Here is a 22955-nt window from a genome sequence, read left to right as displayed (position 1 = left end):
GCCAGTGCCAAGGGTGGGGGAACGTTTGGACTCAATCTTGAGGGTCTTTTCCAATCAAAATTATTCTATGATTATTCCATTTGTTCTTATCCTGAAAAATTTCCATCTGGAATCTCCCCAGCAGTAACTTGTACCCTTTGGTCCCTGTCTTTTCCACGGGACTCCTTGTACAAAGGGCTTCTCCATCTTCTTCATAGCCACCTTTAAACACCGGAACATGGTGCTGAGCTCTCCCCTCAGCCTTCTTTTCTCAAAGCTGAACAGCTCTGGTTCTCTCAGTCTTTCTCAGTCCCTGGAGCATCTTCGTGGCCGTTCTCTGGCCTGTCTCCAGCCTGGCCACATCTTTTTTGTACAGCGGGGACCAAAACTGAGCACAGTGTTCCACCTGGTGAGCACTGAGTTGTGCAGGTCTGGCCCAAAAGAGCAGGTGAGAGCCATCAAGTTCCCCAACCAAGGGACCACTGGTACTCAGGCTGGTCGACCATCTCCAGAGGCATCTCTGGGGTTGAGAAGAGGGGTGAGGACAGATACCTTGTCCTCCTGGTATCACTGGTGCAAGGACAACCATGACCAACCTGCACCAGGACCTCCAGCACCCCAAAACCCAGGACTAGACTCCCTCTTTGCAGCTCAGTACCATGTGTGCAAGAATCAGCCCAATCCCGGATCTCTTGAAACACACCCCGTGCACCCCCCCTGTCCTCCCTTGTGAACAACCCCTGTTTTACACCCGGCTTTCATGGCCTTCATCCCACCATCGCAGGCCTCGTCATGGCCAGGAGATGGTACTGTTGGCCTGGTCCTGGCTTCTCCTGGATCTGGAGAGCCACAGCTGTCCCTCATGTCAACTCCATCCTGCCCAGCCCTGTGCGTTGCTCTGGTTGCACTTGACCTTGACATGGGACATCCCACCCCAAGTCAAGATGGAGCTGGTGAGACCTCTTTGATCAAAGCCTGGCCCAACAAGCAGTCTAGAACCCGGCCTAGCACCAGGCTTGGTCCATGGTGGGTCTCTGCCAGCAGCCAACTTTCACCCCAGTGCATGGGCAGGGTGCTCATGGGGGATCCAGACCTTGGGGGCCACCACAGACCCACTGCCCCATAGCAGAGCCCATCTCTGGCATGGGACAGCTCTGGGTGAAAGCCCTGGTCCTCAAATGTGGTCCTGGTGACATCCGCCATCCTGGGCACACCTCTGGGACTACATCAGGATGGCCATCCCCATCCCTGCGGATGGTCACACTGCCTGCCCTTAACAACCAGGCTCAGGGAAACTAACGCAAAATATTTAACTAGATGCTGAAATATTTAATGAAACGAAGAGATTTCAACTCGAAAATTGAGCTTTGGAAAATCAGAACAAACCCAAATGTGGGTGACCCCAATTGCCGTGCTGCTGGGCCGCCCGTGGCTCCTCCCCAACCTCACAAACCCTTGGAGATGATGGGGAGGATGCGGCATCATCACGCCCAGAGCAGTTGGGGGATTGGTGGCAGCTGCCTGCTTGTGTCACTCGTCCCCTGACTGGGGTTTGGGGTTTGCAGAGGGTGGGAGGGGTTGGCTAAACAGGTCCAGCACGTTCCCCTGGTCCCTGTGGTGCTGAGCGCCATGTCCCAACACTGCGGCAGGCTCTTGCCAAACAGAGGATGCTGCGAGAGCCGGATGGAGACGGTAACGCTGGTGTCTGACCCTGTGGCTGTGCAGGGGCTTCCAGACCACGATAGATCCTGGGGGGTCCCAGAACCTCACCTGGATCCATCCTCCACCCATCCCTCAACAGATCTCTCCTTGGATCCTAAATCTTGGCAAGTCTCGGTAAAAGTCAGCAAATCTCAGTGAATCTCGCCAAATTTTAATAAATTCCATCGAATCCCAATAAATTTCATGAAATATCGGCAGAATAATGCGCTTCCCGTCCTGGTAGTGACTCGGTGCTGCGGTTATTGACGCTGGCGCAGCGGGAGCCCTGGGGAGATGCATCCTTGTCCTGTGCGGGCAGGAGCTGCGTGTCCATGGGAGGACACTGGGTGCCGTGTACCGTGGGTCCCCTGGGAGAGCCACCAGCGCCGGCTCCGTCCCCGTGTGTCCCTGTCCTTGTGTGTCCCTGTCCTTGCGTGTCCCTGTCCCCGCGTGTGCGTGTCCCCTGCCCAGGGCACCCTTGGGTGAGGTGGTTCTGCTCCTCAGGTTCTTCCAGGCCTGGTGGCAAAGCGGGAGCATCCTGGGACATCGGGGTCTGTCCCTCCTGGCGGGGACATCGCTGCCCACCCACAGCAGCCCCGGCTCCTGTCTGCCCCGTAAAAGAAAGGTACAATAAATAGGATTTTTTAAAATGGAAAATGTATGAATAAATAATAATGATAATGAAAGTAAATAAAAAACAAGTAGAATTTTTAAATAGTGTAAAATGCGTATTAAAAAGAATAAAAATGAAGGAAAAAAGTAAAATAAATAGCACTTAACAATAATGTGAAATATGTATATGTAAAAAATGAAAGTAAATAAGAAGGAAAATAAATAAGGTGAAGTTAAAGTGAAATAAAGTAGCAAAACAAAAATAATAAAAAAGAAAATCAATAGAATTAAATAAATGTTAAATAATGAACTAAAATAATACATTTAAAAATGCAACAAAAATTTAAAGCGGCGCATAAGTAAAATGAAAGTAGGTTAAAAATGATAAAATAAACTCAAATCAACTAAATAAAAATAAACTAAAAATACAAAAATAAAATAAAAAAGAAAGTAAAATAAAAAATAAAAATAAAAAATTAAAAAATATAAACATAAAATCAAAAATTGTTAAAATACAATACAATAAATACAATAAAAACAATACAATATGATAAAATAATGCACCAAAACGCAGGCAGCTGTGCCGCTTCCCTCCCCGCGGGCGGGTGGGGGCGGCAGGTGCCGGGGCCGCCCCTGTGCTGCGGGTCGGGGCGGCGGAGCCCGGCCCGTGGGGCGGGGGGGGGGGCGGGCGGGGGGAGGCGTTAACAGCGCAATAACGCCCCGGAGAAGTTGCAAACGCCGAAGAGCAGCAGCGGAGAACGGAGAGGAGCGGGGGGAAGGAGGAATAACGCGAGCCCCGAGCCAGGCGCTCCCGCAGCCCCGCCATGGGCAACGCGGCCGGGGGCTTGGACGGGGGCGCTGCGGGGCGGGACGGCCGCGACCCCCGGCCGCCCGTGCCCCCCCCCAGCGCCGCCGCCGCCCCGCAGCCCCCCCGGCAGCCCATGCCCGCGGCTGCCGAGCTGGAGGAGAGATTCGGGCAGGTCCTGGTGAGTGGCGGGGGTGGGGGGGGACCACCCCGGCTTGGGGGGGGTAGCCCTGAAATCCTGCCCGGGATTTTTATGGTGATCATTATCATCATTAGTAGATTTTTTTATTATGATTTCATTCATGACTATAGTGTATCATGACATTATCTTTATTATTGAATTATTCTTTCTATAATTTATTTAATTTTTGTTATTTAATTTTTATTATTTATTGATAATTTATTATTATTTAATTATCTTCATTACTAATAAGAAATTTTCCCCTCCCACCCCGTTACTCCCGGGGATCCTCAACCCTTCCCCATGGGATGCCCCACACCTCTCCCCACTGCTCCCAGGGTGTGTGTGTGTGGGGTGGGAATCCAGCCCCAAACTATTGGGGTGACCCTGGTTCCCGGGAACACTCCACCATGGCGGGGACAGCGGCAGGGCCCGGGGACGGCAGCGTGCCGCAGGCAGCCGGTGCTGCGGATGGCCAAGCTCTCGCTTCACCTCTTCCTCCTCCTCCTCCTCTCCGGGGAAAACCGGCGGCATCTCCCCGGTGCGGGTGAGCGATGCCGGAGCCGCGTTCCCGGAACGCTCCGAGCTGCGGGAGATGGGCTCCTGCTCGCTCGCGCCGTCCTTGAGCGGGGCCGGACGGCCGTGACCTTGTCAACCGCGGTCCCACCGCGGCAGCCGCTGTGCGCTCCATCCCATAGCCGGGCCCTCCCCAAAAGATGCTCTGTGGCGGGGAGGGGGGGGGGGGCGCAAAAAATGTGCTGCTTAAATCCCTTGATTCCCCCTTTAGGGGATGGAACCTGGTTGCTGACCCCGTGCTGGGCAAACGCTCCCGGGTTGTGCTCAGTGGGACCCGCCACCCCCCCAGCGCAAATTATTTGGAAGCTCTTTTGTGGTGTTTATAGGATTATTTGGGGACAGACAGTGCAGCCGCTGCCACTTCTCTGCCACCAGCAGCACCTGCTCAGAGGGGTGGTGGCAAAGGGCTCTGCAAGGTGGGGACCCGCATGGGACCCCCGAAATCCCCAAGGAGGGTGTTTTGGCGTGGGTCACCCATCACCGGGAGGGTGGCGGGTGGCTGAGTGGGGTGGCAGCGCCTGTGAGGGCTCCCGGTGCTGCAGCAGCGGTGGCAGGAGGGGACGGGTGGCCGGGGACCTCGGGGTGCTTCCGCTGCCACCGCGAGGCCTCAGGAAACGGCGCTTTCTGCCTAAATCCGGGTGGTGGCACGTTGGAAACCATAAGCCCAAAAATGATGAGAAAAGGGCAAAGTGATGCTCCAGATCCTCGGTGTCACCCGGAGCGCCTCCATCCCGAGGGACAGCGCTGTCCCAGGAGCCGGGGGGACCCAGTGGGTGGGTTTTGGCCAGAGGGGAAGAGGGTGTCTTGTGAAATCGGCTGTCCCAATCTCGCTTCCTCCTTTTGCAGGTTCCCTTCCCCCTTCTCATGGCTGAGGGGGCAGCGGGACCCCCAAGGGGATGGGGACACCCATCCCAACCATGTTCCTTGACTCAGGATTCAGTGTTTCTACCTCCTGAGCTTGTGAGATCAGTGGTGGAGCGGGACGTGATGGGTGGGGAATCTCCCACTGGTGTGTCTGACACCTTGCCACCATCATGGTGATGCTGGGGGAGCACAGCGGTACAGACCAGTTTTGGGCTGGACATCCCAAACTGGGAGAGCTGGTGGGGCAAAGCCCGTCAGAAAAGCCAACAGTGGAACCCGGGGGATCCGAACTGCCACCGGGAAGGGGATGGATAGACCCACCACGTGCCAAGAAATGGGGAATTTCGTTTTATTCCCCAGAAGTTGGCTCTGTCCCAGCTAGGGCACTGTGGCAGATGCCGCTTTGGCAGAGCGACGGGAGGGTTGTCCCTGTGCCAAGTGGTTTGGGATGTACCGAGGTGGCTTTTTTGGGATGGAGTGGAGGAAGGAGAGCACCTTTGCTGCTGGGATGGGGATGCTCAGATGCTGCTGCTCGGAGCACTCGAGATTTCCCCCCCTTTACATGTCCAATCAAGGATATATAAATGAACTTATGAGTTGAGGATGTGGTGGAGGCAAAGCCGAAAATACCCGGGAGGTTTCAGCTGGAGCCTCGGGGACAGTGGCTGATGGAGACAGGGGCTGATCCAGCCAGGAGGTTTTGCTGATGGGGGCTTTGCTGCCGCTTCTCCTGGGACCTGGGGGCGAGCACGGCAAAGGTCACTGCTGCAGATGTTTGTTTGCAGATGTTTGCAGATGTGCTGTTGGCCCCGGTGGTGGAACTGGTCACCAGTGAGCCCCAGGCCTCAGCTCAGCCAGGAAAGAAAACCGATGCTGGGTCTGTCCCCAGGCTGGTCCCCTGGGGGCTGCAGTGGGGTGTCCCCACAGGGGACATGTGCCCTGGATAGGAAGGGGAGTGACCTGTGAGCCGAGAGCTACCGGACATGGCCAGATCAGGCCCTGGCTGGATCAGGAGGGTGTCCTGGTGCAGGGATCCCCTGGAGGCCCAGATCTGCCCCTGGCTGGCTCAGAGGACACCCCAGCACTGGGATCCCCCCGTGCGTGGGCGCAGGCTGGGCCAGCAGCCTTTGGGGACGCAGCGCGGTGGCCGGGTCAGGCTCATGTCCCCAGCCTGTGCCCAGAGCAGCTTCTGCTTATTCTTAAAGTTGAGCCTGGAGCAGCAGACGGTGGCGGCCGCGTGTCCCCCAGCCTGCTCCTTGTCACCCTCGCGGCACGATCCGGCCGTCATGGGGACCTGGGTGCTCTTGCACTGGCTTGTCCCTGCCTGGCACATGGTGCATTTGGGACCTGGCCCCATCCTGGGACTCCTCGGTGGGATGAGCTGGTCACCCAGCCCAGCATCCTGCGGTGGGCCCAATCCTGCTGGGTGCCTTGGGAAGAGTCAGGAGGATGGATCCGGTGGCAGCTGGGGTCACTGGAGGGGACACCATGGGACAGCTGGTGCTGTGGGGCAGGGCAAGCCCCAAACCCTCTCAGCTGGGAGCATCGCGCTTCATGGCCAGGCGGGACAGAGCATCCCAGAGTGAGGTGGCCCTGGTGACACCGGTCCTTCCCGCAGGCAGTGAAAGCCCCTAAACCCCCATCTCGGGGCTGCTCCCTGCGGCGGGCAGGACTGGTACCCAACATTGGCACTGGGACACTGGGATACTGTCCCAGGCCACGTGCCATCGCGGTTTTCCATCCCCACTCGGTGGCTGCGCAGCTCCCACCCGGCCCAGAAACGCTTTTCCCTGCGCTCAGCCCGGTTCTCGCTCGGCCTGGCGCTGTTCTGCAGAGCAAACACTTCCGTAACGGATGCTTCAAATGTATTTCTGTTTGTGCTGGGGTTTGGTGCAGAGCTGGGCTCCCTCGGCTCGCGTGCGGAACAAAGCGAAGGTGTCTGACACCCAAAATAGTCCATCCGTCCCTCCCTCCCCCCGCCATCGGCAGCCCCGGCTCTGCAGGTGCTGCCATATCAAAAGGTCTTTTCATACCGGAAAAGATGTCAGCGCTGCTTTGCCTCCCCCTTAGTCTTAGTTTTAGGTGTTGGGTTAAGTCCAGCTCAACCTCGCAGCAAATCCATCCTGAGATGGGGGGTCCCAGCCAGTTGAGGAGGGCTGCACTGGCACCAGGGGCTCCATGTCACCTCGTGTCCCAGGAGGGTTGGTGGGGGACATTTGGTGGCATCTGTTTGGTAAGGTGGTGGGCTGTGATGCTGCTGGGAGGAGGGGAAGGGTGGGGAAGCCCCATGCTGGGGTGGGATGGGGTGCTGGGTGCTGGCTGGAGGGTACTGGGTGACAGGGGGTGGGATGTGGCTGCTGGGGACAAGTCCCTGTGTCCCCTCCAGCCTTGTCCCCTAAGGAAGAGGAAGACCAAGTCTTTCCTCTGACACCTCTGGGGTGCTCAGCTGCTGCCCTGCCCCACGCCACCCGCCCTGCCCCACGCCACCCGCCCTGCCCCACGCCACCCGCCCTGCCCCACGCCACCCGCCCTGCCCCACATCACCCGCCCTGCCCCACATCACCCGCCCTGCCCCACACCTCCGACAGCCCTGGTTCCCCCCTCCCCAGCAGGAAACCAGAACCGGTTTCTTGGCACTGACGGGTGACGCCGGGGCCCACAGCGGAGCCACTTCCTCCCCCCGGCACCATGTGCCCGCCTGGAGCTGCGGCGGGACGAGGCCACCACCCAGTTTGTACCCAAACCCCTGCCACATCCTGCCACCCGCCCCCCTGCGCAGGGGGGACCACGGTTGGTGGCAGAGCCACCTCTGTAGGGACATCCCACTGTCCCCTGCATCCCGGTGGCAGGGAGCCCATGGGAGGTTGTGTCCCACTGGTGACACTTGGTTCAGGTCGCACACATGGTCACTGGAAGGGATGGTCCATGTGGCAGGTGCCACCATCCCCTCTCTGCTGAGGACACCCAGCAGGGTGTCCCATGGAAGGTGTCACGGGTGCTACCGGAGCCCCGGGTGGGTTGTTTGGGTGCGTGGTCCCTCTCGCCACAGCCCTGTCCCTCGCTCTGACCCTCCTGGAGCGTCTCATCCATCCCAAGGGTGACCATGAGGACAGAGCTCCCCAGCAAAGGGGACATCCAGAGGTTGCTGCCACCTTGTTCATCCCGGGACCAACCCGGCAGCCCCGGTGCAGCCCCGGTGGCTTCGCAAGGAGGCCATTTCTGACCCCACAGCCTGATGTTCCCCTCCCTGCCCAGCTCCCCGTGCGGGCCGTCCCCTGGCCAAACCCGGCCCTGCGCTGGCTCCTCTCCGCCCATGTCCCCAGGCTTTGGGTTCTTGCGAAAGCCACTCGGCAGGTCCTTGGTGGCAGCGAGGTTTCCTCTCCCGCCCATCACTGTGTCACCTCTCCTCCCAGACCTGCTCCTCTGTGGGCAACCGACCCCTGCGAGATGGCTTTTCCCCGAGGATGTGGGTGTCCCAGGGCTGCACGCACCTCACATCCCCATCCTCAGCATTGGGGAAACCCAAAACTGGGGGTTGAGAGTGACGTGGGGCTGTGTGTCACCTCCACATACCAACCTGCCCGGGCTCTCCAGGCGAGAGCTGCCCCGGCTCCTGCTGCTCCCCCAGTGACCAAATCACAAAAATATGGGTCTTTTGGGCAATTAAATTGCCTGTGGCCTGAGCTGAGCTCCCAGTGTCACCCAGGCCATGGTGGGTGCACTGTTAAAGCCTCTATCAGTCACCCTATGGTGTCCCTTGGGGTCCCAGCGTGTCCCCGAGGCAGGAGCTGCACCCAGGCCCCCCCGGAGCGGTTTTGGCAGCAGCCTCGTTCCATTCGGGGAGCGGAAACCACGTCATGTCCTGCCGGGGCGGCCCCGGGGGGGCCGGGGTTGTGCAACGGTGGCACAGAGGGACATGGTGACACACCAGGCCCTGCCATCGTGGCCCTAAAGGAACATGGATTTCACCAAGCGGTCATGTGCCCGCTGTGAGGGGACATGGAGGTGACCATCACCTCGAGCAGGGCCCAGGCTGCTGGTTCCTCAGCTGTGTCACCCCCCATGTCCCCGTCCCTCACCCCAAGTGGCTCTGCCGGGAGCTTTGTGCACTCATGACAGGGGTGGACAGGTCCAGTTTTTCCTCCTGTCCCCCCTGCCTTGGGGACCCCCAGGTGGGGACATCGTGATGCGTCCATGGCTGGTGGGATGGTAATGTCCTGGGAATGGTGGTGGCCCTGTCCTCCCACTGGCGTCTCTATCATCTCTTTGGTGTCCCCATCATTCCACCAGTGTCCCTGTCCTCCCACCCATGCCCCCATTGTCCCACCAGTGTCCTCATCATCCTGGTGGTTTCCCCGTCCTCACACTGGTGTCCCCATCATCCCTTTGTTGTCCCCATTGTCCTACCAGTGTCGCCACCCTCCCACTGACGTCCCCATTGTCCCACTGGTGTTTCCATCATCCCACCAGTGTCCCCATCCTCCCACTGATGCGGTCACCAATCACTGTCCCCATCCTCCCACTGATGCGGTCACCAATCACTGTCCCCATCCTCCCACTCACTGATGTTCCCATCAGCCCACCAGTATCCTCATCATCCCTTCAGTGTCCCCATCCTGTCACTGGTGTCCCCATCGTCCCACTGCTGAGTAGGGACACCAGTGACGGGTGAGCAGCGGGTGCTGCAGCCCCGGGGGGTGCTTTTTTGGGGTGACCTCCAGCCCTGACCCCGATCACCCCACAGAACTCCATGAACCTGCCCCCAGACAAGATGAAGCTGCTCAACCAGTATGACAACGAGAAGAAGTGGGAGCTCATCTGTGACCAGGTGAGGTCACGGGGTCCCCAGTGCTGTCCCTGTCCCCAAGTGCCACGTGCGGCGTGAGTGTCAACGTGGCATGTGCCGAGCGCCGACATCCATCTCCGTTAGCGAGACAGCGCCTTATTAACCTGATTAAACATTGATGCGGTGCGAGGACAGGGACAGGGACACTGTGGCTGCCGTGGGGACGGTGGCATGTCCCTGTGCTGCGGGGGGGTGGCCTCATTTCAACCTCTCTCTGGGGCTTGTAGGAGCGTTTCCAGGTGAAAAACCCCCCGTCTGCCTACATCCAGAAGCTGAAGAGCTGCTTGGACACAGGCGGCGTCAGCAGGAAGGTGAGTGTCCCCCTGTGACCCTTGTCCTCACCCGGGTTGGGTGTGGGGACAATGCCAATGGCTGTCCCTGTCCCCCAGTTCAAGAGGCGAGTGCAGGAGTCGACCCAGGTGCTCCGGGAGCTGGAGATTTCCTTGAGGACCAACTACATCGGGTAAGGACCAGGATGTCCTCAGTGTCACGCAGCCGCTGCTGCTGTCCCCAGCATCGCTGGACAGGGACGGGTGTGATGGTGGCTTCTGGCTGTGGGGGTGACAGAGGGATGTGCAGGCTGGTGGCCTCATCCTGCCCTTCTGGGGGGCTCTGAGGGGCAGTGGGGATGCTGGGGCTGTGTCATGGGTGCTGTGGCACCCCCAGTTTGGCTTTGCCAGGTGGGTGCCACCCTGATCCCCCCCGGTCATCATGGTGTGGCGGGTGCTGAGCCATGGGTGCTGATGGTCCCATCACCCAGGGCTGGGCTGTCCTGTCGTGGTGACAGTGGTGGCAGCAGACCCCGCTGGCTGTGTCCCCTGGGCATCAGGAGCCGGGGTCACCATGTCACCTACCTGCCTTGAAGAGGTGCCAGCTCACAGTGCCACCTCGTGTCCTCAGTGTGTCCCACCCTTGCTGGGGACCTCTGGCAAGGGGTGGCTCTGCTGGGTGGGGGGGAAGGGAGGATGAGGAGGGTGAGGAGGATGAGGATGGTGAGGAAGAGGAGGAGGACAAGGAGGATGAGGATGATGATGAGGATGGTGAGGATGAATGAGCCACTAACCCCCTGTCCCCTCCAGCTGGGTCCAGGAGTTCCTCAACGAGGAGAACAAGGGGCTGGACGTGCTGCTGGAGTATCTCGCCTTCGCCCAGTGCTCCGTCGCGTATGTCCCCACAGTGTCCCCCTTTGTCCCCAAGGCCGGGGTCAACCTCCTCTGGGGCTCAGAGGGGCTGGGGGGGTCCCCGGGTGACGGTTCTGGAGCTCAGGATGCTCCATGGCTGGGGTGGAGCAGAGTGTCCCCAAGACCTCCATGCCCACATCCCCACCCCTTGGTGCCTGTCACCATTGGGGTGCCACATCTCACCCATCCCCGTGTCCCCACGGGCCAGCAGGTACGACATGGAGAGCGCTGAGAACGGCAGCCCCGGCTCCGACAAGGGCAAGGGCCTGGAGCGCTCGCTGGAGGACCTGAGCAAGGGCAGCTCCTCGTCGCCCCCCCTGCTCTCCTCCAAAGTGCGGCACCTCACTGTCAGGTAACGCCCGCGCCTGTCCCCGAGTGTCCCCTCCTGTCCCCGCGCCGTCCCCAGCCCCGCTCCCTGCCTCGCTGCACCCCCAGCCGCGCTTGGAGGGGGCTCGGCGGGGAGACGCAGGCCTGCTCCTAAAAACGGGTCCCCAGCGCTGGTTTTGGGGGGCGGACAAAGCCATGCCTCCATGTGTGTGCAGGGGACAAAGCTGCGGGGAGCTGGGCTGGATCTTTGTCCCCCCAGTGCCACCACCGCTGTGGGTGTGACCTCAATGTCAAAAATTGGAGATGCTTGAGATTTTGAGGGAGAAAATTGCACCCCCCGGGTTTAAAACTGGGGTGGACGAACAGGCCTGCGCCCCCCAGCTGGCCCTGGTGGCCGGTGGCTCCTGCTTGTCCCCGCTGTCCCCTCTAACCCCGCTCTTCTCTTGCACGCTGCCGGGGACACGCTGACGGTAGGTGACGGGGCGCTGGCGTGACAGGGACACCCCAGTGGGACCCGGTTGTCCCCAGCATTGGGGTCAGCATCTGCAGGGCATCCCGGTGGGCAGGGGGGTCCTCGGGGACACCCCAGCACGGTCACCCTGGGAGCCGTAACGTGGCACCCCAGGGACCGCGGGGGTCCCTTGTCGCCTGCCAGCAGCTCCAGAGGAGCCGGGGTGTCCCCCAAAGCCCCAGGGACAGGTCAGGAGTGACGTGGCACCTGTGGGGGGGGTCCCAGCCCTTGTCCCCAAGGCCGGGTGTCCCGGGGGCCACGCGGGAGCCCTGTTTCTCCCTCCTGTCCCGCAGGCTCCAGCTGCTGCCTCTCGAACCGGCACCTCCACACCCTCCTCCGCCATGTCCACCCCGGTGTCCCCTGCAGCGATGGGGACAATAGCCCCTGGTCACCCGGCAGCTCCTGCCCGCCCCGGTGAGCCTCCGAGACCACCCGTGCGCACGAGGGGCACCCACCGCCATCCCACCCCGTCACCCCCCATCCCGAGGGCTCACAGACAGGGGGGTGTCTCCCTTGGGGATGTGACCGCCCGGGTCCCCTGGTGTCCCCCCGCTGCCACCTGCCCATGCGCTGCCCCCTCCCTGCTTGCGCTGCGCCCCCCGGCCGCTCCCCGGCCCCCCTCAGCTGCCCTCTCGCCTCCCAGGCTGAATCCCTCGCACAGCAGGAAGGCGCTGAGGAGCTCCCGCCTGGTCAGCCAGAAGGACGACGTCCACCTCTGCATCATGTGCCTCCGCGCCATCATGAACTACCAGGTCGGGGGGACAGTGGCCTCAGGGATCTGCCTGGGGCTCCCCAAAAGCCTCCAGCCCCTGCGGTGCTGGTGCCGGGGTCAGGGATTGGGCTGGGACCTGTTGTCCAGCTCCTCATTCTGAGGTGTCCTCACTCAAGCTCATGGCTGGTGGGGACGTGTCACGGGGATGTCCCAAAGTCCTGGAGCATCCTCAGGTGGGGATGTGGCACAGGGATGACCCAAAGTCCCAGAGGATCCCTGGGTTGGGACGTGGCATGGGGATGTCCCAAGGTCCTGGAGCATCCCTGGGTGGGGACAGGAGGATGTGTGACCCATTAACACTCCTTTTCCCCCCCAAGTCTGGCTTCAGCCTGGTGATGAACCACCCAGCCTGTGTCAACGAGATCACCCTGAGCCTCAACAACAAGAACGCCAGGTAGGACCTGTCCCCTGTCACCCGTCCCCCTGTCCCCTTGTCTGTCCCACGGCCCCGATCCCCTGGCACCCTGTGTCTCTCCAGGACCAAGGCGCTGGTGCTGGAGCTGCTGGCCGCTGTCTGCCTGGTCCGAGGTGGCCACGACATCATCCTGGCCGCCTTCGACAACTTCAAGGAGGTGAGTCCTCAGCAGGGACACATGTGCCCCACATTGACACCTGTGCTCTGGCTGGCTTCGTGCCTCAGTTTCCCTGTGTCACTGGGGAATGTTTCACCCCGAAAATGCCCATCCAGTGACTCAGGGATGCTTCAGCCGCTGGGCTTGATGTCCCCATGCCAGTGCGCGTCCTCAGGGCCATGTCCCAGGAGGACCAGGCACTAGGCAGCACCCAGCAAGGCTGGGACAGTGTCACAGCTGGCGCCTCCTGTCCTGCCACCCCCCTGGGTGTCCCCCTGGCTGTGTCCCTGCTGTCCCTCAGCCCCCTGTCCCCACCCCAGGTGTGTGGGGAGAAGAACCGCTTTGAGAAGCTGATGGAGTATTTCCGGAACGAGGACACCAACATCGACTTCATGGTGAGTGGCTGGCGGGGCTGCTGCTCTGCTGTCCCCAGGCCACTGTGTCCCCAAGCCCCGCAGGTGCTGTCCCCAGTGCTGGGGACGACCATCACACCAAGCCACTGTGCTATCCCAGGGGAACCATGTCTCAAGGGCTGCCAAGCCCTTGTGCTGTCCCCAAGAAGTTGTGTCCCCAAGAGTCACTGGTCCATCCCCAGGGTGCTGCATCCCAAGGGCTGTCAAGCCACTGGGCTGTCCATTGTGTGTCCCCAAGGGTTTCTGAGCCACCATGCTGTCCCCAGGTCTCTGTATCCCCAGGGCATGGTGTCCTAAAGTGCTACTGAGCTCCCCCATGCTGTCCCCAGGGCATGATGTCCCTAAGTGCCACAAAGCCACCATGCCATCCCCTTGTCTGTCCCCAGGGCATGGTGTCCCTAAGTGTTAGTGAGCCCCCATGCTGTCCCCAGGTGCCCATGTCCACAGGGCTGTGAAACCACCATGCATTCCCCAGGGGCGCCATGTCCCCGAGTGCCACTGATCCCCAGCACGGTCCCCAAGGACCAAGGTGCCATGGCGGTGGCCGCGCTGAGCCTGTCCCCGTCCTGCAGGTGGCCTGCATGCAGTTCATCAACATCGTGGTGCACTCGGTGGAGAACATGAACTTCCGCGTCTTCCTGCAATACGAGTTCACCCACCTGGGCTTAGACCACTACCTGGAGGTGGGTGACCTGCACCCATGGGGTGGGGGGTGCTGGAGGGGCCACCACCACCCGTGACGGTGCCACCACCTTTCCCATGGCAGAGCCTCCGTCTCACTGAGAGCGACAAGCTGCAGGTGCAGATCCAAGCCTACCTGGACAACATCTTTGACGTGGGGGCCATGCTGGAGGATGCCGAGACCAAGACGGCTGTGCTGGAGCACATGGAGGAGCTAGAGGAGAACGTCACCCAGGTGGGACGTGGGCGTGTGGGTGGGAGCTGCTGACGCAAAGTCCCCCGAGGGGGAGGGACGGGGATGGGGCTGAGCGACGGCTCCTCGTCCCCGCAGTTGACGGAGAAGCTGCAGGATGCGGAGAACGACTCCATGGCCAAGATCGCAGAGCTGGAGAAGCAGCTGAGCCAAGCGCGGCGGGAGCTGGAGGCGCTGCGGGTGAGCACCCATGGGTGCTGCAGGGGGGGTGAGGGTGCCTGGGGGACGCTGGTGACATGCCGGGGTTTGTCACCGCCGCAGGAGCAGCTGAGCCCCCTGCAGCCGCCCAGCCCACCGGCCCCGCAGCCGCAGGATGGCTACCGGCGGGCGCTGGAGCGGCGGCTGGCCGAGCTGGAGGAGAAGGGCTTGGTGCAGATCCTGCGGGGGCCCGATGGGGACGTCGCCATCGAAATCGTCCCCGTCGTCATAGAAACCCCGGCAGCCCCCGTGGTTACCGGAGAGGCCGCCACCACCACTGCCACCACCGCCACTGCCACCACCGTCATCACCAGCACCGGCACAGGTACCGCGGGCACGGGGGGACGGCAGCAGCATGTGATGTCACCATCCCAGTGGGGACAGCTGGCACTGAGTGGGAGTGGCGTGGGGGTGCGGGAATGCACCCAGGAACGTGCAGTCACTGGGTGGCAGAGGGACCGTAACGGTGTCACCGTGTCCTGCGGTGCCACCACCTCACCCACCTCATCTTTCCATTGCAGATGCCGTGGCTCTAGCACCATCTCCCCCACCAGCAACTGCCCCCCCCACCCCGCCCCCCCCTCCGCCCCCTCCCCCGCTGCCGGGGGCTGATCCCTGCCCCCCCCCCGCCCCCCGCACCCCCTCTGCCCCCCGGCACCAGCCCCCCCCCTGCCCCCCCACTCCCGGGCACCCAAGTGCCCCCCCCACCCCCCCCACTGCCGGGGGGGCTGGAGGGTCCCATCCCCCCCCCTCCACCACCCCCACCCCTAGGGGGGCAGCTCCCAGCCGGGCCAGATGCCCCCAGTGCCACCAGCGGTCCAGGTGAGTGTCACCCAGGGGTGGGGGTGATATCCCCCAGGGGACAGCTGGGGGCACCCTGGGGTGGGTTTGGGACCCTCCCCACCCCATGACGTGTGTCCCCCCCCACACACCCCCCCCGCAGTGAAGGTGAAGAAGCCTATCCAGACGAAGTTCCGCATGCCCATCTTCAACTGGGTGGCCCTGAAGCCCAGTCAGATCGACGGCACCGTCTTCACCGAGCTCAACGACGAGAAGGTGCTGCAGGTGAGGACACGGGGAGCTGGGGGGCCCAGGGGGTCTGGGCACAGGGTGCTCAGCTGGGACGGTGCGCCAGTCCCCACCGTTCCCACGCTGAGGTTGTACCTGTGCCCACTCTGCACCACTCTGGTGTCCTGGGGCTGCTGGAGGAGCTGGAGGCTGGAGCAGCTCCGTGGTGACACGGAGAGGAACAACATGGAATCTGTCATCCTTCTGCTCTCACCCTGTCCTTGGCCCCTTGCTCCATCCTCATCCTCACATGCTGCCCATGGCTTCCTTCTCACCTTCATCCTCTGGTCCCCTCATCCCCTCCTTACCCACTCCCTGTCCCCTTGTCCTGTCCTTGTCACCTCACTCCACCTTCAACCCTTCAACTTGACCTCATCCCCATGCTCCATCCTCATCCTCATCCTCTCGTTCCTCCTCACTTTGTCCTGGTCCCCTGGCCCCATCCTCATCCCAGATGTCCTGTGTCACCTCCCCGCCGTGCCCTCAGCCCTGTGTCCCCGCAGGAGCTGGACATGAGTGACTTTGAGGAGCAGTTCAAGACCAAGGCACAAGGCCCCGGCTTGGACATCAACACCCTCAAGGCGAAGGCCACGCAGAAGCCTCCCAGCAAGGTCACCCTCATGGAGTCCAACCGAGCCAAGAACTTGGCCATCACCCTCCGCAAGGGTGGCCGCAGCGTCCAGGACATCTGCACGGCCATCGAGACGTGAGTGTTCCCTCCTTGGTGGGACAAGGTTGGGCACAAGCAAGGGGGTGGGGACGGGGTGGGGTGTGCAGGGGCTGGGGGGGGGATGGCACCAGATGTGGGGATGGAGGGGTGCAGGAATCAGATGTGGAGAGATGGAGGGATGCGGGGACCAACTGTGGGGATGGAGGGATGTGGGGATCAACCATGAGGATGCAGGAACCAGCTGTGGGGATACAGGGACAAGATACGGGGAGATGGAGGGATGCAGGGACCAACCATGGGGATGGAGGGACAAGATATGGGGAGATGGAAGGATGCGGGGACCAACCGTGGGGATGGAGGGAAGGTGGGAACCAGCCCTGGGTGACAGAGGGGACCGAGGGACCTGCCGCAGGGTCTGACGGCTGTGGATTCCCACCACCCCAGGTACGACCAGCAAGCCCTGAGCCTCGACTTTCTGGAGCTGCTGCTGCGGTTCCTGCCCACCGAGTACGAGCGGACGCTGATCGGGAAGTTCGAGCGGGAGCAGCAGCCGCTGGAGGAGCTGTCGGACGAGGACCAGTTCCTGATCCGCTTCAGCAGGATCCCGCGCCTGGCCGAGCGCATGAACGTCATGATCTTCCTGGGCAACTTCAACGACACGGCCCAGCTGCTCATGCCGGTGGGTGCTGGGGGGACACGGGTGGCTGTGGGTGGGGGTGACACCTTGCAGCACGACCCACACGCTTCTCCTCCCGCCCGCAGCAACTCAACGCCATCATCGCCGCCTCCATGTCCCTCAAGGCCTCCAGCAAGCTGCGCAACATCCTGGAGGTGAGGAGCTGGGGGACGTGAGGTGCTGTGGGGGTGCGTGTGGGCACCGTGACCCCCTTGGGTGCCACATCCGTGCCGGGTTGTGTCCCCACACTGTTGCGTCTCCGCAGATTGTCCTGGCCTTCGGGAACTACATGAACAGCAGCAAGCGCGGGGCGGCCTATGGCTTCCGGCTGCAGAGCCTCGACGCGGTAGGGGCGGCGTGGGGACACTGTCAGTGCATGGGGATGCTGTCACAGCTGGGGACATTGTCACTGCTGGGGACCAGCCTCAGGGATGGAGGGACTGGCTGTGGGGATGGAGGGATGCAGGGACCATCTATAGGTTTTGGAGAGGCCTGGGGAGCACCTATAGGGATGCAGGAACCAGCTGTGGGGATGGAGTGACACAGGAAGCAGCTGTGGGGATGGAGGGATGAAAGGACCATTTATAGGGTTTGGAGAGGCTTGGGGAGGAGTTAAAGGGATGGAGACAGACAAGAACCAGCCGTGGGGTTGGAAGGATGCAGGGACAAGATAAGGGGAGATGGAGTAATGCAGGGACTGGCCATGGGGATGGAGGAACCAGCCGTGGGGACAGAGGGATAAGATATGGGAAGATGGAGGGATGCAGGAACCAGCTGTGGGGATGGAGGGATGTGAGGACCAGCCGTGGGGATGCAGGAACCAGCCGTGGGGATGGAGGAACCAGCTGTGGGGATGGAGTGATGGAGGAACCAGCCACGGGGATGGAGGAACCAGCCACGGGGATGGAGGAACCAGCCGTGGGGATGGAGGAACCAGCTGTGGGGATGGAGTGATGGAGGAACCAGCCACGGGGATGGAGGAACCAGCGTGGGGATGCAGGAACCAGCTGTGGGGATGGAGTGATGGAGGAACCAGCCACGGGGATGGAGGAACCAGCCACGGGGATGGAGGAACCAGCCGTGGGGATGGAGGAACCAGCTGTGGGGATGGAGTGATGGAGGAACCAGCCACGGGGATGGAGGAACCAGCGTGGGGATGCAGGAACCAGCTGTGGGGATGGAGTGATGGAGGAACCAGCCACGGGGATGGAGGAACCAGCCACGGGGATGGAGGAACCAGCGTGGGGATGCAGGAACCAGCTGTGGGGATGGAGTGATGGAGGAACCAGCTGCAGGGATGGAGAGATAGAGGAACCAGCCATGGGGATGGAGGGATGCAGGAACCAGTTATAGGGATGGAAGGATGGAGGAACCAGCTTGCAGGGATGCAGGAACCAGCCGTGGGGATGGAGAACCACCAGATCCCACCCTGAGCAGGGGTGAGGCGGGCGGTGGCACGCGGGCCGGGGCTGACACCCCTCTCTCCCAGCTCCTGGAGATGAAGTCGACCGACCGCAAGCAGACACTGCTGCATTACCTGGTGCGGGTGATCACGGAGAAGTACCCCGAGCTGACCGGCTTCCACACCGAGCTGCACTTCCTCGACAAGGCGGGCGCAGGTAGCGCCGCGGGCACCGCGCCGGGGGGGTCACGGCGGGTTGCAGCCCCTGCCGGGGGGTGTCCGGGCCTGTCCTGACCCCAGCGCTGTGACCGTCCCCACAGTGTCCCTGGACGGCGTGCTGCAGGACGTGCGCAGCCTGCAGCAGGGCATGGAGCTGACGCGCAGGGAGTTCATGAGGCAGGACGACAGCCTCGTGCTCAAGGAGTTCCTCAAGGTCAACTCCGAGGTGATGGAGAAGCTGCAGGCTGACAGCAAAACTGCCAAGGTGGGCGCTGGGGGCACAGCGGGGTTGGGCCCCCCCATTCCTATGTGGGGGTGCCCCTTGCTCACACCTCTGTGCCGTGGGGGATGCTCTGGGGGGGATGTGGCTCCAGCTGGGACCTGGGGGGACATGGAGGGGATGGGGAGGCTGGAAGGGGGTGCCCAGCCCCAGTTCCCCCAGTCAGGGTGTCTCTGCCCGCAGGAGGCGTACAAGTCGGCTGTGGAGTATTTTGGGGAGAACCCCAAGACCAGCCCCCCCACCACCTTCTTCCCCATGTTCATGCGCTTCATCAGAGCCTACAAGGTAGGAGGGGATGGGGGGTGTCCTGTTTCTGGGGGTTGGGAGGGGATTGACCCCACTTTGGAGTCATCAGAAAAAGCCACACATGAGACGGGGGCTCACGAGATGGAGACGCTGGGGCTCAGGGTTGATGTGAGATGCTGGAGCTGGGTTGTGGGGCAAACTGGGGGCTGCGGCCCTGCAGCAGGACCCCCCCACTCAGTGCCCCCTCTGTCCCAAGCAAGCAGAGCAGGACATCGAGCTGTGGAAGAAACAAGAAGCTGCGGCCAAAGAGGCAGAATCCAGCCCCCCCGGCAGCGAGGACCAGCCTGAGGTGACGGTGCCCCCGTGTCCCTGTGCTGGAGGGGCAGAACTGGGTGGGGGGTGAAGATGAGGGCCCCCATCTCCTCTGGGGGACAGCGGGGGCTGCTCCGTTCACCCCGCGCTGTCCTCGACCGCAGCTGCCCACCCAGAAAGCCAAGCGGCAGCAGATGGACATGATCGCCGAGCTGAAGAAGAGGCAGATGGTGAAGGAGCCGCTCATCTACGAGGGAAAAGACGGAGCCATCGAGGATATTATCTCAGGTGAGAGGTTATTTCAGGTGAGAGGTTATCTCAGGTGAGGGGCCGGGTATCCCCCCTGCAGCAGAGTCAGCAGGGAGACCCCAGTGGCAGGGGCTGTGGGGACTGTCACAGCCAGGAGGGGCCACCGAGCCCCATCGTGGGGTCCAAACCCACCTGTAGCATCTCCCCATCCCACGCGGCGAAGCTACCGAGCAGTGTCTGCCCTGTCTCATGGCTCTTCCTCCTCTTCTGCTTCTTGCTTCCTCCTCCTCCTCGTCCTCGCTGTCTCTCTGGATCGCTCTGCTCAGCTCTGAAAACTGTTCCTTTCACTGCCCGGACGGGCAAGCGCTCGTCCCGGCTCTTCTGCGACGTGAGCTTCAACGAGGAGAGTCCTCTGTAGGTAACGTGGGCAGCGGGCGCAGGGGCGAACTGCCAGACTTTGTCACCCTCAGGGTGACATCGTCACCTCCAGCTGCCTGGCGGATCGGCCAAGGGACGGGGTCCCACAGGGCGCTTGTTCGTAGCTGCTGCTCAGGTCGCTGTGGGTGCCTGGTCGGGCTTCTCCAAGTGTCCTTGTCCCAAGATGGGGGTGACTGACTGCTGGGTGACTGCTGGGTGGTGGCCGGTGGGTCGCAGCCCTTGCTGGGGCAGCCGGAGCTCAGGCAGCCCCTGCGCTTTGCCCGCTGCAGACCTGCGGAACAACCCGTACCGGCGCGCAGACAAGAGCCGCGGCAGCGCCAAGAAACGGGCCGGGGGACAGAGCCTGCAGGTGACACCGGACATCTCGCTGTGACCGGCGCCGGCCCTGCAGCTGCCGGCACTGGGGCAGGACCGTCCTCCCGACGCAGATGGGACCACAGGACGTCAACGCGCTGGCCCGGAACGATGCGGGGCGGTGGGACAGCTCTGCTCCGAGCTGCTCCAGCTGCTTACTGTGCCAGCTCCTGTCCCATGTGCCCTTGGGACCCCCGGTGCTTGCTTAGCCATGCCCCTGAGCTCCTCTCCCCCAGGCTGGGGGACCCTCCTGTGAACAGGCAGGGAAGGGGGAGCGCAGAATGGGGACTCCGCTTGTCCTGGAAGGAGCAGAGGGGCTGCCCCATCCCACCCCATTGTCACCCCAGAGATGCCCCATCCCGTCCCATCATCCCATCCCACCCCACGCCATCATCTCAGGGTCAGCCCCGCACCGCTGTGCCCCACTCCTCAGCTTGCTGGTGCCTTGGATTTCCCGCTGCAGGAGGGGACAGCGGGGGACGCCAGGGCCGCAGCAGCCCCTGCACGTGCCCCCGAATCCCCCAGCCCCGCAGAACCCCCTGAGCCCCGCGTTCTCCTCTGCGCTCCGGCGAGGAACCCGCTGCAACGACCTCAGCCCGGGCACGTCCCGTACCCCAGGAGCTGGCAGGGGTGCTATTTTACAGGGATTTTCTATGTCTTCCTTCAAATTCCCGTGTGCTACGGGGACCGGAGCACCCACGTGCAGGTGTCACCAGGCCGCGGGTCAGCACCGGCTGCTCCTCGCTGTGGGCTCCGCGGCTCTGGCCATCAGCGGCAGGTCGAGGATTCACCGTCCCCAGGTTTCTGCGGGGCGGCATCACCTCCACGGGTCACACCGGTGACCGTCAGCGCTCGGGGAGCCCGAGGCCGCTTGCCAGCAGCCACAGGACACGACATGCAGCCTCCAAACCACCATCCCAGGTCACGGCTGGAGACAGAGGCCGGAGCTGCACAAGCCTCCAAATACCCCGTTTCCCCAAAAAAGTGACAGGGTCTTATATTAATTTCTGCTTAAAAAAGATGCACTAGGGCTTATTTTCAGGGGATGTCGTATTTTTCCATTTATTCTTGAGCAAAAAAATTCAAAGTTTATTGAAATATAGTCACGTCATCAGATTCTGTCACATCTGTCCTGCTGCATTCCATCGCAAATTAATTTTACTTGTATAGCTGCCTGGACACTATTTAAATTGACTTTTTAAATGAACTGTGACTAGGGCTTATTTTTGAAGTAGGGCTTATATTTTGAGCATCCTCAAAAATCCTGAAAAAAATCACACTAGGGCTTATTTTCAGGGTAGGTCTTATTTTTGGGGAAACAGGGTAACACACTGGGCTTGATTCCTTTCCTGCCCTGCTGAGTAAATCCAAACCTGTTAACGCTTTGCCTTCGTTAAACAGCCCCTGCTCGCCCAGCTGGGAGGACATGTGGCTGCCGTGTACATTTTCGCTAGCCCTGGCTTTTAGGCCAGGCTTAAGTCCTCGCTCTAAGCCAGGGCAGCGACTGCTTCCTGCTGTAATTAAGCTGCTCCGTGCCGGCCGGCTCAGGATGGCGCCCAAGCTCTGAGGGGAGGGAAGGGAAATGAATGTGTAACTTATAAATGCCTTTAAGCCAGAAATGTAAAACATTAACTGCTAATTTGTATACATTATTTTTATATACTGAAGGCCTGTTTAATCTAAAGCAGAACTGGTAATAAAACAACTCTAGGATAAAGGGCTTGTCGGTGAGAAGGGGGGAGGTTTGCCTGGGGGGTGATGGAGGGATGGATGCACAAGCTGCCACTTGTTGCTCCACCACCACCGTCCTGTGTAAGGAGCAGCTCCCAGGAGTGGTGACCACGCTCCTTAGAACATCTTTAAAAGTGGAAGACACGGCAACAAGAGCAAGTGCCGGGTTCTGCACTTGGGTCACAACAGCCCCATGAATGCTGCAGGCTGGGGAAGGAAAAGGAGCTGGGGGTGTTGGTGAGAGCGGCTGAACATGAGCCAGTGTGTGCCCAGGTGGCCAAGAGGCCACAGGATCCTGGCTGGTACCAGCACTGGTGTGGCCAGCAGGCCCAGGGCAGTGACCGTCCCTGTGCTGGGACCTGGGGAGGACAAACCGCCAATCTTGGGGCAGTTCTGGGCCCCCCATGCCAAGAAAACCCTTGAGGTGCTGGAGCGAGTGGAGAGAAGGGAACGGAGCTGGTGAGGGGCTGGAGCACAAGTGTGACCTGGTGTCTCCAAATCTTAGAATCACAGGATGGTTTGGGTTGAAGGGACCTTAAAGCTCCCCCAGTTCCCCCTGCCATGAGCAGGGACATCTTCACCAGCTCAGGGTGCTCAGAGCCCCGTCCAGCCTGGCCTGGGATGTCTCCAGGGATGGTTCATCCACCACCTCTCTGGCCAACCTGGGCCAGGCTCTCACCACCCTCAGGGACAACAATTCCCTCCTCATGTCCGGCCGGAACCCCAGCCCTGATTTTGCAGCACTGAGGTGATGACTCCGCAGCCCCCAGCACAGTGAACCCCCCACCTGCAGTGGGACAGGAGGAGGAAAAGGGACCATCTTGAAACAGTGAGATAT

At 61.3% G+C, this 22955-nt stretch overlaps 1 protein-coding gene across 1 annotated transcript; it reads left to right on the top strand.

Annotated features, from left to right (window-relative positions):
• Nucleotides 1–3015: 3015 nt before the first annotated feature.
• On the top strand, nt 3016–22103 carry FMNL1 (formin like 1). Its single transcript, XM_065039828.1, is given in 27 exon segments — nt 3016–3278; nt 9463–9546; nt 9792–9875; nt 9954–10027; nt 10644–10727; nt 10957–11097; nt 12227–12335; nt 12673–12749; nt 12834–12927; nt 13248–13322; nt 13913–14023; nt 14107–14256; nt 14353–14454; nt 14536–14791; nt 15009–15085; nt 15087–15294; nt 15416–15537; nt 16044–16246; nt 16655–16889; nt 16973–17041; nt 17152–17232; nt 18376–18505; nt 18609–18772; nt 18971–19072; nt 19290–19382; nt 19510–19633; nt 20302–22103. Coding segments are annotated over 27 exon segments (3315 nt in total). The 5' UTR covers nt 3016–3116; the 3' UTR covers nt 20406–22103.
• Nucleotides 22104–22955: the final 852 nt, after the last annotated feature.

The sequence above is a fragment of the Columba livia genome, chromosome 23, assembly GCF_036013475.1.
Source record: "Columba livia isolate bColLiv1 breed racing homer chromosome 23, bColLiv1.pat.W.v2, whole genome shotgun sequence".
Taxonomy (NCBI): Eukaryota; Metazoa; Chordata; class Aves; order Columbiformes; family Columbidae; genus Columba; species Columba livia.
This window is presented reverse-complemented; position numbering and strand designations above follow the sequence as displayed.